The sequence below is a fragment of the Phyllopteryx taeniolatus genome, chromosome 5 (assembly GCF_024500385.1).
Source record: "Phyllopteryx taeniolatus isolate TA_2022b chromosome 5, UOR_Ptae_1.2, whole genome shotgun sequence".
NCBI lineage: Eukaryota > Metazoa > Chordata > Actinopteri > Syngnathiformes > Syngnathidae > Phyllopteryx > Phyllopteryx taeniolatus.
The window spans coordinates 14,939,028-14,955,289 of record NC_084506.1 but is presented as its reverse complement, the minus strand read 5'-3'; the positions used below and the strand labels follow the sequence as shown (position 1 = coordinate 14,955,289).

Here is a 16,262-nt window from a genome sequence, read left to right as displayed (position 1 = left end):
CTTCATGAGCTACGTTTCATTCATGGTCAAGTAGGGAATGATTATCTAACATTTGCATTTGCATTTTTATCAGACAGGAGGCTGCTCCAGGTGCATAAATCAACTGAACCGGTGTTTTTTTTCTTCTGGTTTTCTTAATCCATGTGTAATGTCGATACTGGGAGAAAATGAAAGTTGTTATGTCATCGATTGTCTTGCATCATCCTTCCATCCAAACGTCATCAGCGATTTAAAGCAACTGAAGCCTTGAGACCAAACGTAACATTCATTCATTCATTCATTCATCTTCCGTACCGCTTATCCTCACTAGGTTCGCGGGCGTGCCGGAGGCTATCCCAGCTATCTTCGGGCGAGAAGTGGGGTACACCCTGAACTGGTCGCCAGCCAATCGCAGGGCACATATAAACAAACAAACATTCGCGCACACATTCACACCTAAGGCCAATTTAGTGTCTTCAATCAACCTACCACGCATGTTTTTGGGATATGGGAGGAAACCGGATTTGAACCCCAGTCCTCAGAACTGTGAGGCAGATGTGCTAACCAGTAGTCCACCCTACACACACACACACACACACACACACACACGGACTAGTTCTGTATTTATTGCACAATTTACCATTTTGTCTTTTAGCTTTGAGACGATGAGCTCAAAAACTATCGTTAAATCTGCCTTGCAGCATGTTAGAACATGTCAGCTGGAGTGTCACAGTGAGATGGATGAATAAACAAAAACATTATCTTCACTGAGCTAAGATAATGTGGTGCAAATAAAAGGTAATCACAAATTATAGCTCTATATATGTATTTTTGTGGCTGAAACTCAAAAGTGTAATCTCATCCACCTGCTCTGACCTTTAATTGAGGTATTTCTGACCAGAATAGGAAACTACTCATGGATTTAAAGTTAAATACATTTTCTGTAAATGAGGTGTCATTATCCACACCGAGGGACTTTTGCCATCAGGACCCTGCAGGTGTGTGATTGTACTCGGTGTAAGTCCGTATTAACTGATAGTCATCAGCTTCATGACGTACTTGAAACCTCAAAACCATCACCGAATGGAGCTTCTCTCTACAGTATTTATAGCACAATAGTTTCCACACCTTTGAGTGGAATGCAAAACTTGAAAATCAAGGCCTTTGTTCGTGGCCTGTCTGTCTTTCACCCACACTCACCCAACAGTTTAATGTGTTGTGGCAGTAGTATTTTCTTAAACTTGTTCCCCCTACTCTTTAGAAACATATGCAGTTGGCATGTCAGTAATACAGAAGTGATACATGCTCATCGGGGACACTTCCTCATTCCTGCCTTGTCAACTCAGGCTTCATAGCAGCAGCAGTTTAACAATTTTGTTGTACTACTCTATACTAAGGATGTGCTCCAAACTTGAAAGCTATGAAAAATCGCCTGTCTGTGAGATCCAATAGGGGTCTGTCTATTAAGGGTTTTGTATTTACCGTTCAAATTTATACTGCATGTTTCAAATTTCCCATTTTTTGCTCCCAACTGGCACAGTTCCGATTATGCGTCGTAACAGTGTAAAGAGGGAGGAAAAAACCTGCATGATTGATTTTTCTTGATTTTGAATCCTCATTTTATATACCTGGGGATCTTTTTTTCAATCATTCAAATTTGTCTGAGTTGTTGACAACATTCTAATGTAGTGTGTCAAATTTCAAAGAAATTTATTTTCACCCTACAGGGGCTTTAAACCTGCAATGCAATTCCGGCTGAGGTGTATGGCGGTCTACAAAAGCAATGTTGTAATTACTTGAGTCTTAGAACCACTACGTTACACTAGACGGTTACATGGATTTTCTCATCCACTGCATGTAAACACACTGGTCACTTGGAAATATGGTGTAGTACCTTGTACCTTGGGCCATCATTTGTCTTCAGGACTGCCTGAATAATTGGTGGCATAAATTCAACCAGGTTCTTGAAACATTCAGTGTCCTATCTGGACCTTTGAAATTATTTTTTGGATCTGTGGACTTTAAAACCTGATATGGTTTTCTTAAGTTTATCTGTGGACTCCAATGTTCACGCTTTTGTGCGGAATTGTTTGCTGGTTTCGTGGCTTCTTGTGCCAACTCTTTCTCTTCCCTTGTTCCTTCCCTATCTGTCTCTTGTATATTTTTATGCTGGGTTCTATAAAACTGGGAAGTCGGACATTTCTGATGAGGAAAAAGTGCTTGAAACCATTTTTCACAACCTGTTCTGCATTTGTCACTATAGCCTCTCTGTGAGAAGTAATTTAGCAAAATGTGAATGACTGTCGAAAAGTTTTTTTTTTTTTCTTCTTCAACATATCCACTAACTTTCAAGGATAACAACTATGAAGTATATCTAACAGGAAGCTTATCGGCTGTCGTCAGCCATGTGTTTGATGATGTTCCGGACTGCTGCTGGAGAGTAAGACATTTTCACTCTTGGAACTTCCAAAGAGCTAGAAAACCTTGAGCTCGAAAGCTCCAAGTGGGACATTTCCTACTACCAGTGGCAGTATGGAATGCAGCAACAGCCTGCTGGTATCGTTGAGTCGATGTCGGTTTCTCGTCATGTCCTTGTACAGTCCCCTGAAAAAGTATTCTCAAATTGTTATATTTTTGCATAGTTTCCCCACTTTAAGATCATCAAACAAACGTTAATATCAGACAAATATAACCCAGATGAACTGAGAATGCTGTTTTTAAATGGTCAAATTGTTACATTTGTCTGAAGATCTTCAACATTTAAGTGGGGAAACTATGCAAAAATCTAAGAATTTGAGATGGGGGGCAATATTTTTTCACGACACTGTAGATGTGTTTCTGTGTGTTTATTTTCAATGCATTTCTCCAAGTTTAAATTCTCATGGTTGTTTGCTGCATTTACATTCACACTTGCACGCTGTTTGACAAGATTGAGATGTGAAAACTGTGGAGGCCATTTTTCATGATTAGGAAACTACTTTGAGATGCTTTCAGCTCAGTATGTTAGTCCTTCAAAAGTCCTTCAATTATTTTGTAATTATTGTAAAGCTATTTTTCTCATTTCCTTTACCATGCTTTCTCCAAACTCCTTGATGTTGCCATTAATGAATGTTGCCTCATCCAAACTTGATGACATATTTTTTAACCTTGTAACCATTGATATGATGCAACTATGTAAAAGGGATTTTCTTTTGGTAATCCACTGTACTGTATTGTTGTCCCTCCTCTTTCAACTTTCCCTCATGTTCACTATCTCAAACATACACCCACGCTCTCACACACCTCTCTTTGAGAAGGGACCGCAGATGAGGGGGATCCCCCTTCCAGGTCGACCGGGCCGCAATGGATGTCGAGTGGCCAACATTAACCTCATAGTCTGGTGCTGTACAATGTTCATTACGATAGCAAGATGCTGGACAGTGTTCCGTAAGATGGAGATGGCATAAGAGTCCATTTAAAGAGAAAAGGTGCCACGCGGTAGACGCCTTCTGTGGTTCTGCCTCTACTTTACAGTTCTAAAGACCGGGGTTCAAATCCAGCCTCCCCTGTGTGGACTTTCCATGTTCTCCCTGTCGCTACGTGGGTTTTCTCAGAGTACTCCGGATTACAATGTGCAGTGTTTCTACAGTGTTTCTCTATTTTCAATTATTATTATAAGAATGCTAGTTTGGATTGGCTGGCGACCAGTTCAGGCTGTACCCCGCATCTCGCCCAGAGTCAGCTGGGATAGACTCCAGCACCCCTGTGACCCTAGTGAAGATAAGCAGTATGGAAAAGATAAGTAATGTTCCAACTGATAAACTATTGTTTTTTGCTGGTGCATTACCTTTTGTTTACAGTTTAGGGACTGAGGACACTAATTGTTGAAGCTTTGTAGGTGGAATTCTTTCTCATTCTTCCTTGATGTACAACTTAAGTTGCTCAACAGTCGGGGGTCTTGTCATATTTTGCGCTTCATAATGCACCACACATTTTCAATAGGCAGGTCAGTTTAGTACTCGCACTTTTACTACGAAGCCACAGTGTTGTAACACTTGTGGTAACGAGCTCTCTAGAATTGTCTGTTTCTGTGTTTTTCCATTCATCTTTGGAGACATTACACGACTTACTTGCACAAGGGAAGACTTCACCATTTTATTCTCGGAGTTACTCACCGGGGGAGCAGCTGGGATCAATGGCGCATGGAGGTGACGCCACAGGGGGAAGCGAGCCGGAGTGCAGGTCAAGCTCCAGAAGAGAGGTTTCCAAGTGCCGCTTCCGTCGATTCACCTAAAAAGTCTACGCTCTCTACCCAACAAAATGGACCAGCTTCATCTTCACACACAGACCAGTAAAGACTTAAGACGTTCAGCCATCCTGTGCTTCACAGAGACATTGCTATGTGAACGCATCCCCGATGGCGCAGTAATGCTTCCGGGCTTTCAACTACACCGAGCGGACCGCGTCACGGAGCTAGTGGGGAAAACGAAAGGTGGTGGAATATGCTTCTATATCAACAAAAAATGCTGTACCGACATCTCAACACACACTGCAGCCCGGACTTGGAGTCACTGTTTTTGAACTGTAAGCCATTCTACTCGCCGCGCGAGTTCGCCTCTTTCATCATCCTTCACAGGCAAACACGAACGTCACACTGCTGACACTCGTTGAACAAGTAAACGAACTTGGGGGGGGGGGGGGGGGGGGAACACCAAGATTGACCCCTCCTTATTCTTTATTTTATTTTGTGTCCTGCTCAGCTGTTCGGATAAGCAGAAAGGAAGATCTGTATCCCTTTTATGCCGGAACAGTTTTACTGTGTCACAGTGGACTTTTTAAGCTGGCACTGTGGTTTCTTTGTATTCTGGTGGGTATTGAGAATTACAGTCATTCAGTCAAACAGGGAGGGAAAGGGAGTGACAGAAAAATGCAAAGGAAAGAGAATGAAAAGGTAACTAAGTAATATAGGAAAAGAGAAAGACAAACCACTAGCTGTAAACAAGATGAGGAAAGTAAAGCATTATATACCTAGTACAATGACACATTGGATTTGAGTGTTGTATGGATCAATAGAGCTACACCCTGTGAGGGAAGGACAGGACACTATAGGACAAGACTGGACAGGACAGGGACAGGAGGGGAAGCATGCAGGACAGGGGTCGTGGACCCGGCTGTACAAATGAAGTGTGATGGGAGTGGTTATGTAAATTATAAACATCTGTCGGACCACAGTGTAAGTGAGGGGATACCCAAGAAATTCAAATAGTCATAAGTTATTTGTTACAATGAGTGACTGGCCCCACACCCAGCGAATAAGTCCCAGGGGGGTGTGTCTGTAGACGCATGCAAGTGAATTTTTCATGATTAGGAAACTACTTTGACAAGGTTTCAGCTCAGTATGTTAGTACTGTCAAAGTACTTAAATTATTTTGTAATTATTGTGAAGATATTTTTCTCATTTCCTTTACCGTGCTTTGTCCAAACTCCTTGATGTTGCCATTAATTAATGTTGCCTCATCCAAACTTGATTTTTTTTTTTTTACCTTGTAACCACTGATATGATGCAAAAGGGATTTTTCTTTTGGTAATCCACTGTACCGTATTGTTCCTCCTCTTTCAACTTTCCCTCATGTTCACTATTTCAAACATACACCCACGTTCTCACACACCTCTCTCTTATTCTCCCTCCCCCATACAGTGCATCACGCAGGGTTGTTGTTTGGAACTTTCAAACTTGATCACAGATCTTCATCTTGTTCCTTAGAATGATTATATGTCGACAAACCCCAATTCTAAATAAGTTGGGACGTTGTGTTAATAAAAAGAGAATACACTAATTTGCAAATCCTTTTAAACCTATAGTCAATTGAACAGTCAAGTCAAGTTTATTTGTATAGCCCGTAATCACAAAAGAGTATCAAACGGGCATCACGGGCCCATAGTTGGCAATGATTGACTCTTAGCTTTGGTGTATATTCATTTGTTTGTAGGTTTGTAAAGCCTGCTCCAGCTGTGGCATGTGGTTTGTGTTTTGGAGGTGAAAGTCCACTTGTTCCACTGTTTGTTTGTAATATTCAAATGATGAAGTCCCACATACCACTGTTTTACATGGTCTTAATAAAAACTGCATTAGATGTCATTGGAAGTGTAAAGAGGGGTGTGAGTAATCAGAGCATTATCCTTGGCGACCCTGCTGTTGATAGGGGCAGCCCTAAGAATTGTGGCATGACCTTTGGTGTTTCGTCATGGGAAAGTAACAGTAGACACTATCCAAAATCCGTAAAAGGAAAGCACACAATCACAAATACTGAATAGAAGGAGAATGCGGGTTGGGAATCCTATATTTTGACATTAGAACAAGCTCAGCACAGGACCGAACAAAAATGTCACTAAAGTTATATAAATTGTACTGAAATAATGATTTTGCTCATTGTGAAATCATGGCCTTGTGTCATATGAATGACAATAGATGGATAATTCATTGTACGTACTGCCATCTAGTGGAATAACATTGAATTGTTCTGCCTCTCGTCGCAGGCATAGGTAAATGAACAAAGATACATGATTTATGGTCAATTATATTCGGACCAGTCAAGTGAAATTGGCCAATTTCCCACGGCACACTGCCGGAATCACTGATCTAATGAGATCCATATTGGAACCTTCTCAAATGTTCTGCTTTAACAACAGCAGTGACACTGCTGGAGCGGTGTTCCCGGAAAGCTATGAAGTATTGGGTAAGAGCATTGCACCCAAGACAATACACAAAATACTCAAGTGAGATAAAAGTGGGAATAAATTGATTGATGCGTGGAAAACAATATGTCAGTCAATATGAAACACCTCTCAGTTCCATTCTTCAATCCAATTCTACACCATCCATTCATCCATGCGTCCATCTGTCCATCCAACCCCCACGACCCTGCAGAAGATGGATGCACGGATGTTTTGGGCATAGTTAGCCCACCTGCCTCACACTTCTAAGGTTCCAAACTCGGCTCGGCCTTCCCGTGTGGACTTTGCATGTTCTCTCTGTGCTTGTGTTAGGTTTTCTCCGGACACTCTGGCTTCCTCCCACGTTCCAAAAGCATGCATGTTAGGTGGAGAAATCTAAAATGTCTAAAAAGTTGAATCATGAGTAAAAAAAAAACTGGATGAATGGTTACGTTTTTAAATTGTGGGGAGATTTGTCGCAATTACTCGTTTATACCGTAAGATGGCGTAATTACCCAATTTATGCTTGCAGTTCTTGCTCAGGTTTCCACATGGATTGCATCGCTGAGTTGCTTCTAAAAAAGAGCAACATTGCACAGATGTTCCGAAACTGAACCCGAACAAAGCCAAGAGTTTTTTTATTTTTTTATTTTGTAGTTTTTTTTAAGTGTGGTGCACATTTAAAAAGTGTGGTGCACATTAGCATGTCTAATTCTCTTGTTATCAAACTGTCCGCTCCGAGACGGTGCTGAAATGCCTCCGTGCACCTGCAGTAAGATTTGGAATGAACTCCCCGAACACTCTGCAGCAATGCCTTCGCCTTTGCCTTTCTAACGGGAGCGAACGTCAATCCGCCGCACGTCATAAACACAATGTTGACTTTGGAGTGAATGGCGTCCTCGCGCCACTTGTCTAATTGCCAATTACTGTGCACAGAGACACGCTTCGCGTCCATTTGGCTGCGTCAAGCTGTAGCCTGGATACGGCACCGCGCGTCTTGGTATTTGGGATCGTAAAGAGCCAGAGGAGAACGATGGTGGGGGGGCGAGGACTTTTGATTTGAAGACTTGCCAGGGGTACATTGTCAAATTCAAAAGACATTTCAAAGACTCCAACCATTCACTTTTTTTCCCTTCTCTCCTTCCCCCCCCCCCCCCCCCCCCGAGTCTTTTCTGTCAACCCCCCCCCCCCAAACCCCTGTCCCTCGCCCCCTCCCCTCCCCTCCTCCATGCTTTCTTCTCGCACGGTTGCAGGCCGTTTGAATGGACCAATGGGCCTTCAAGTTGGAGACATTGGGATGCAAATGAGGCCAGCGCGTGCTCGGGGCCCAGTGAAAGCTCAGATTGTTTATTGAGCTCCCGGAGCCACGCGCCTGGCCCGAGGGAGCCGGCCCGCGAAGAATCGCACAGCGGGGGCGGGGCCTCACCACGGAGCGTGCATGCGAGGGGAGGGCGGCTGGGGTGGGGTGGGGTGCGCGTCAGGGCGCGTGTTGAAAAAGAGGAGTGCTGCCAAAGTTTGGGTCACAACGGCTCGTGGGCAATAGCAGTCAAGAGAGACTTGGACCTGCACACGGGCCTCCCACGCGAAGGACACGAGAGCCAAGCGCCGCCGCATCCATCACGGGAGCTGTCACAGCAGACATGGCAACCATCAGCAGCACGCAGGCAGCCTTCGCCTTCGCGCTGACGGAGAGGCGCGCCGGCTCCAGCGCGCACGCCCCGGCGCAGGATTGCTCGCTCCCGAGCGCGCACGAGCAGAACCGCGGCAAGGTGCTGAAGAGACAGCGCTCCGACTCGCCCGAGCTGCTGCGCTGCAAGCGGCGCCTGAGCTTCAACGGTCTGGGCTACGCCATCCCGCAGCAGCAGCCCGTGGCCGTGGCCCGGCGGAACGAACGAGAGCGGAACCGGGTCAAGCAGGTCAACATGGGCTTCCAGACGCTGCGCCAGCACGTCCCCAACGGGGCCGCCAACAAGAAGATGAGCAAGGTGGAGACTTTGCGCTCCGCGGTGGAGTACATCCGCGCTTTGCAGCAGCTTTTAGACGAGCACGACGCCGTGTCGGCCGCCTTCCAGTGCGGACTGCCCTCGCCCACGCTCTCCAACACCTACTCGGCCGACCCGGAGTCGCCTCACTCCACCTACTCGTCCGACGAGCCTCTGAGCTCCGAGGAGCAAGAGTTGCTGGACTTCACCACCTGGTTCGACCGCTACTGACGCAGAAGCCCACGCGTGCGTCAACGCGAGACTGTGAGCGCCCTCCCTCCTTCCCTCCCTCCCTCACCCGAGTGACTCTCTGCGAGAAAGGCAGCCAAGCAATAATGACAGGAATGAAGGAGTGTGTCATGTTGACGCGCTGAAGTAAATACTGTTGAATAAGTGCAATTATTAGGTGACACGCGCGCGCGCCCTCACATGACTGCAGATGGGCAGACGTTTCTTCTCATTTCTTTCTTGTCATTCATTCTAACACATGCCACACCTATTTTTGTACACTGAAAATAAATGATCGCAGATGGATTATCAGCAATATCAAGGCTACCTGGGACGCACTGTAGTTGAGTTCCCTCTTTTTATAGAAAAATATAGAGAAAGCTAGGTGGCCATCAGAAGATCTCTATTGATGTATGCACTTGTTCTCCACTTTCTGTAGCCTCCGAATGTAAATATTTGATTCGAACAGATATATTTTGTGTAAGATAACTTTTATAAATAAAAGCATCTATTTATATGAAATGCTTGCGGGTGTGTATCAGTTTGCTTCCATCTTTAGGACCTTATGTTGACGCGTGGGAGGGAGTGTGTGGCGGTAATTGAGCAAACTATGGAGCACTTCTATTCAACTCTCAAGCCCCCCTCCTCAGTGACCCTTCCCCGACTTGATTGGGCACATGGGGCTAAAATTGCACAGCTGGTTGAGCCCTCAATGAGCATTACGAGACGCTCACCTTCCGCGACTCTTTGTCTGCTTTCGGGGAGGGGAGATTAATATTACTTTTCTTTCATTGCATTGTTTTATGTGTGCACTATTTCGCCTGCAGGGAGAGTGTTTTTTTTTTCTTTTTTTTTTCACTCTTCTCAAAGCCTACTTGAAATACGGCCCCGGGAAAGTCAGCAAGACAATGAGTCAGGTCAAAATTCGTATTGGCCTGACTAAGATCAATCTAAATAAAAACCTGGCCTTGCAGACCAGTTGCATCCCCGACTGTGTTTTTTATGCAGGGCTCAATCACAAGCACATCTCTCGCAAAATTGGGAGCACAACACCCCACTGTGGGCGCCATTGTGCTTTCTTTGCGGCTCATTATTCAAATTAGGGTCGTTATGCTAAATGATTAAACTCGATTATGATGATGATGATGATGATTATCATCGCCATTAAAGTCTGATGGCAAAAACAGCCACGCAGATGATGACTCAAAATATTTTTTTTCCTTTGATGCAACATTTGTAGGACACCGTTATAATGACTACATATACATAGACTACATATACTGTATGAAAAAAAATATTTATTTAATTTGTATATATATATATATATATATATATATATAATATACAAAAGGATAGCATTATAAATGTGTATATATAATACAATGTATTATTTTTGTATTGTTTTATTATTTTTCTTAATTTGTATTATTATTATTGTTATTTTAATTATGTTTTCGTACATTAAAATATTTTTATTGTATAGTTTAATTACAAAAATCCTATTTATAGCACAGTAACTCTGACACCAAACTCAATCTTTTACAATTTTTAAAAAATTCAACAAGTAATATTAATTCATCATTTTCCACACTGTTCAAACATTTAAACAGTCTTAACTGTCATACAAGTACAACAAATAAGTAAACCGCCCTTCAAACTAAATGAATACAACATTCAGTAAATATAAAGTGAACTTCATAACATTCTCAACTCTCATGAAAGTGTAAAACTAGGTTAACCATTGTAGAGTTGCTTCCTAAATCACTAACAATGTACTCACTTGAAACTTTGATGGCAAGTGACAGACTCGTGGCCCATACGTATACGTGTGTCTGGGGGTGTATTCACCTATTGAGAATAAACACCTTGAGGGGTATTTTTTCTTCTTTTTTTAATTGATGACATGAACTCACTTTCTTCTAACCCAGTACATATCATACTGAGAAGCCAGAAGGGAGACATTTGCACCTCTTTGTGACATTACAATAAGTTGTGTTTCCGGTTCTATGGTTATCATCACAAACTTCTCTGTCCTTCTCACTGGTATACAGAATATAGTGGTATATATCATTATTATGATAATATATTATTCCCTTTTTGGCTGCGAGAAATTACATGGTTCTACTGCCTCATTGAGAGGCTTGCGGCATTGGATCCTTTTCAACTCAAGTTTAAGTTACAGTTCCTTGAATGCTTTACAAAAAGGGTACACGCGCGCGCGCACACACACACACACACACACACACACACACACACACGGACTGCAGGTGTTAGCCACGTGTCTGCACTTGAGAGGGGGTGACAAAATCTCTGGTGCATCTATTGGTCAGTGGCACAGTCAGGATCAAACAAGTGATGAATGACTTGAAAGACATAATGTGTTGTATAACCCTATACGTCACCAGGACTCCCAAAGACAAATCAAATTGGGGCGTGCAACACCCCGCTGCCCCATTATGACACGCTTGATGGTGTCTCTGATGTCCTTGAGTGTCAACCAGAGGCCAGCTCACTCAATGAAAGAAAGCGTTTGTCCACTGACGGATTGATTGATATGCAATTTTCCCCTCAGCTACAGCGAGACAAGATCATTTATTCATGCTACTTTGTCCCGTAGGGTCATTTTCATGTTGCAAATATAAGGGCCATGTTCATGTTAATCTATCATTAAATAATCAATCACATGCAGCCCATTTATGCATGCAGGCCAATGCGACAAGAGTCAAGAGTTGGGTGGTGTTCGTCACTTACTCCTGTGTGTGTGTGTGTGCCTAAATTATGTGTTGTTGAATATGTAGCAAGCAAGTTTTTATTAGTGTGTGTGTGTGTGTGTGTGTGCCACAACACAAGCAATAAACAGCATTAAGAAGTCAGAACATATTTAACTCCCCCACCCCCACACACATATATACATACATACATACATACATAGATACATACATACAGATACTCCAATGACTATGAAGTTGGGATGTGTAAAACTTGATTGTAATCCACCTGTTGTAAATTGAGTTGATTGGACTTGATTTGGAAAGGCACACACTTGTTTATACAAGGTCCCACCGTTGACAGCGCATGTCAGGACAAACCTGACTGTGCTGGACAGATGGAAAGAATACTTTGAGGAGTTGATGAATGAGGAAAATAAGAGAGAAGGAAGAGTAGAAGAGGCAAGTGTGGTGGACCAGGAAGTGGCAGTGGAAGTTAGAAAGGCAGTTGGTCCTGATGACATATCTGTGGAGGTATGGCAGCATCTCGGAGAGGTGGCTGTGGAGTTTTTGACTAGGTTGTTCAACAGAATTCTAGAAGATGAGAAGATGTCGCAGGAATGGATGAAATGCGTGCTGGGGCCAATTTTTCAGAACAAGGGTGATGTGCAACAGAGTTGTGGGAACTGTTGAGGCATAAAGTTGATGAGTCACGCAGTGAAGTTAAGGGAAAGAATAGTGGAGGCTATACTCAGGACAGAAGTGAATATTAATGAGCAATAATATGGTTTCATGCCTAGGAGGAGTACCACAGATGCATTATTTACCTTTAGGGTGTTGATGGATAAGTACAGAGAAGGTCAGAAGGAGCTACAGTGTGTCTTTGTAGATCTAGAGAAAGCCTAAGACAAGATACGGGGAGAGGAACTCTGGTACTGCATGTGGAAGTCTGGAGTGGCAAAGAAGTATGTTAGAATAGTACAGGACATGTATGAGGGCAGCAGAACAGTAGTGAGGTGTGCTGTAGGTGTGACTCATTTTACCAAGAGTGGAATAGGATATTGGATAGGCTGACAGATGAGGTTAGGTTGGAATTACCATGGACCATGATGTTCGCAGATGACATTGTTATTAGCAGTGAAATCAGGGAGCAGGTGGAGGAGGTGAAGGCATGCGCTGAAAAGGAGAGGGATGAAGATGAGCCGAAGTAATACAATATACACTGCAGAGGTGGGACCAAGTCTCAAGTCTTTGCCCTCAAGTCCCGAGTCAAGTCCCAAGTCGAGACAGGCAAATCCCGAGTCAAGTCTCAAGTTGAGACATGCAAGTTCCGAATCAAGTCGCAAAGTCCTACACTTTGAGTTTCAAGTCCTTTCTAGTCATTTTACCAACAAAATAAAAATATATTTTAAATATATAATATTTATAGTTAATTAATATGTATATATTATATGCAATTGGCTGGTGACCAGTTCAGGGTGTACCCCGCCTCTCGCCTGAAGATAGCTGGGATAGGCTCCAGCACGTCTGCGATCCTTGTGAGGAAAAGCGGTACAGATAATGGATGGATGGTATATATTATATAGTGCATTTACATATTGGGGCGGCACGGTGGCCCACCCAAATTTCCCGTAGGTGTGAATGTGAGTGCGAATGGTTGTTTGTTTCTATGTGACTGTGACCGGCTGGCGTCCAGTTCAGGGTGTACCCCGCCTCTTGCCCGAAGATAGCTGGGATAGGCTCCCGCACGCCCGCGACCCTAGTGAGGATAAGCGGTACAGAAAAATTGATGGATATTTATTTCTCAAACCAAATTTGAAAAACAAGTACATTTAACCTTTATAAGAAAACTAAGATCACTGATCAAAAATCTTAGCACCTTCAAAGCCATTCGTCAAGGATGGGCTCAGTTTATTGCCCTGTAAAAACTGATCGATTGTACGTTTTCAGTTATTCTTTTTAAATTCTCTTAATTTATTTCTGAAGTGACATTAAACAGACCTGTCACAAGTAAGAATTTTCATCCAGTAGTGATGCAATTAGTAATCAAGTATTCTACTGACAATTCTATCAGAATAAGCAAGTATAAGGATAATATATATATATTTTGCTTAGTTCAAGAGCAATTATGAATACACGAGAGAAAATGAGTAATAATGAATGACCAAATTGGTTTCCTCATTTAGATAATCCCCCCCTGGAAGCCATCACCTTATTGTGGTGGAGGGGTTTGTGTGTCCCAATGATCCTAAGAGCTAAGTTGTCTGGGGCTTCAGGCCCCTGGTAGGGTCACCCATGACAAACAGGTCCTAGGTGAGTGACCAGACAAAGCATGGCTAAAAGACCCCTATGATGAAAACTATTAATGGATCTAGGTTTCCCTTGCCCGGACACGGGTCACCGAGGCCCCTGTCTGGAGCCAGGCCTGGAGGTGGGGCTCGAGGGCGAGCACCTGGTGGCCAGGCCTGGACCCATGGCGCCCGGCCGGGCACAGCCCGAAAGGGTAACGTGGGTCCCCCTTTCCATGGGCTCACCACCTGTGGGAGGGGCCATAGGGGTCGGGTGCAGTGCGAGCTGGGCGGTGGCCGAAGGCAGGGACCTTGGCAATCCGATCCCCGGCTACAGAAGCTGGCTCTAGGGACGTAGCAGGGAAGGAGCCCGAGCTGGTGTGTGAGGTTGAGAAGTTCCGACTTGCCTCCACACACAGCTTGGGCTCTGGTATCAGTCCTCTCGAGAGGGGTTGGACTCTCTTCCACTCTGGAGTTGCCCACGGTGAGAGGTGCCGAGCAGGTGTGGGTATACTTATTGCCCCCCGGCTCGGCGCTTGTACGTTAGGGTTCACCCCGGTGGACGAGAGGGTAGCCTCCCTCCGCCTTCGGGTGGGGGGACGGGTCCTGACTGTTGTTTGTGCCTATGCACCAAACAGCAGGTCAGAGTACCCACCCTTTTTGGGGTGCTGGCGACTCCATCGTCCTGCTGGGGGACTTCAATGCTCACGTGGGCAATGATAGTGAGACCTGGAAGGGCGTGATTGGGAGGAACGGCCCCCCCGATCAGAACCTGAGCGGTGTTCTGTTATTGGACTTCTGTGCTCATCACGGATTGTCCATAACAAACACCATGCTCAAAGCATAAGGGTGTCCACATGTCCACTTGGTACCAGGACACCCTAGGTCGCAGTTTGATGATGGACTTTCTGGTCGTGTCATCGGACTTGTGGCCGCATGTCTTGGACAATTGGGTGAAGAGAGCTGATCACCGCCTGGTGGTGAGTTGGCTCCGATGGTGAGGGAAGATGCCGGTCCGACGTGGCAGGCCCAAACGTATTGTGAGGGTCTGCTGGGAACGTCTGGCAGAATCCCCTGTCAGAAGGAATTTCAACTCCCACCTCCGACAGAACTTTGCTCTTGTTCCGGGGGAGGCGGGAGACATCGAGTCTGAGTGGACCATGTTCCGCGCCTCCATTGCTGAGGCGGCCGACCGGAGCTGTGGCCATAAGGTGGTTGGTGCCTGTCGCGGTGGCAATCCTCGAACCCGTTGGTGGACACCAATGGTGAGGGATGCCGTCAAGCTGAAGAAGGAGTCCTATCGGGCCTTTTTGGCCTGTGGACTCCTGAGGCAGCTGTTGGGTACTGGCTGGCCAAGCGAAATGCGGCTTTGGTGGTTGCTGAAGCAAAAACTCGGGCATGGGAGGAGTTCGGTGAGGCCATGGAGAAAGACTTCCGGACGGCTTCGAGGAAATTCTGGTCTACCTTGCGGTGTTTCAGGAGGGGGAAGCAGTGCACCATCAACACTGTGTATAGTGGGGATGGGGTGCTGCTGACCTCGACTCGGGACGTTGTGAGCCGGTGGGGAGAATACTTCGAAGACCTCCTCAATTCCACTGACACGCTTTCCCATGAGGAAGCAGAGTCTGGGTTCTCTGAGGCAGGCTCTCCTATCTCTGGGGTTGAGGTCACCAAGGTGGTTAAAAAGCTCCTCGGTGGAAAAGCCCTGAGGGTGGATGAGATTCGCCCGGAGTTCCTAAAGGCTCTGGATGTTGTGGGGCTGTCTTGGTTGACACGCCTCTGCAACATCGCGTGGACATCGGGGACAGTGCCTCTGGATTGGCAGACTGGGGTGGTTGTCCCACTTTTTCAGAAGGAGGACTGGAGGGTGTGTTCCAACTACAGGGGGATCACACTCCTCAGCCTCCCTGGTAAGGTCTATGCAGGGGTGCTGGAGATGAGGGTCCGTCGGGAAGTTGAATCTCAGATTCAGGAGGAGCATTGTGGTTTTCATCCTGGCGGTGGAACAGTGGACCAGCTCTACACCCTCGGCAAGGTCCTCGAGGGTGCATGGGAGTTCGCCCAACCAGTCTGCATGTGCTTTGTGGAGTTGGAGAAGAAGAATAGTTTTTCTTAAACTCACATTGTGCATATAGCAGGAAACTCCATTTTCTTGTCCACAAACATTTCTAGTGAGGCAATGTCAAACACAAATATAAATAGATTTCACTTTAAACTTGGCCTTTCTTGTGAGTATCAAACACATAAGGGATTCATTTAAAAAAAGACAAAGTTGTGATCTTGTTATAAAGGCACCATTTTATCCAACTGTGGTATCTCAGTCAGGGGCTCTATGTATAATATTACCGGTACATGAAAAAGAGGCGAAGAAAAGTACACAAAAA

The 16,262-nt window shown here is 44.9% G+C and overlaps 1 protein-coding gene across 1 annotated transcript; it reads left to right on the top strand.

Annotated features, from left to right (window-relative positions):
- Positions 1-7,918: 7,918 nt before the first annotated feature.
- On the top strand, positions 7,919-9,404 carry ascl1b (achaete-scute family bHLH transcription factor 1b). The gene has a single exon (XM_061773194.1). The coding sequence runs from the start codon at positions 8,313-8,315 to the stop codon at positions 8,883-8,885; it is 573 nt and encodes a 190-aa protein (XP_061629178.1). The 5' UTR covers positions 7,919-8,312; the 3' UTR covers positions 8,886-9,404.
- Positions 9,405-16,262: the final 6,858 nt, after the last annotated feature.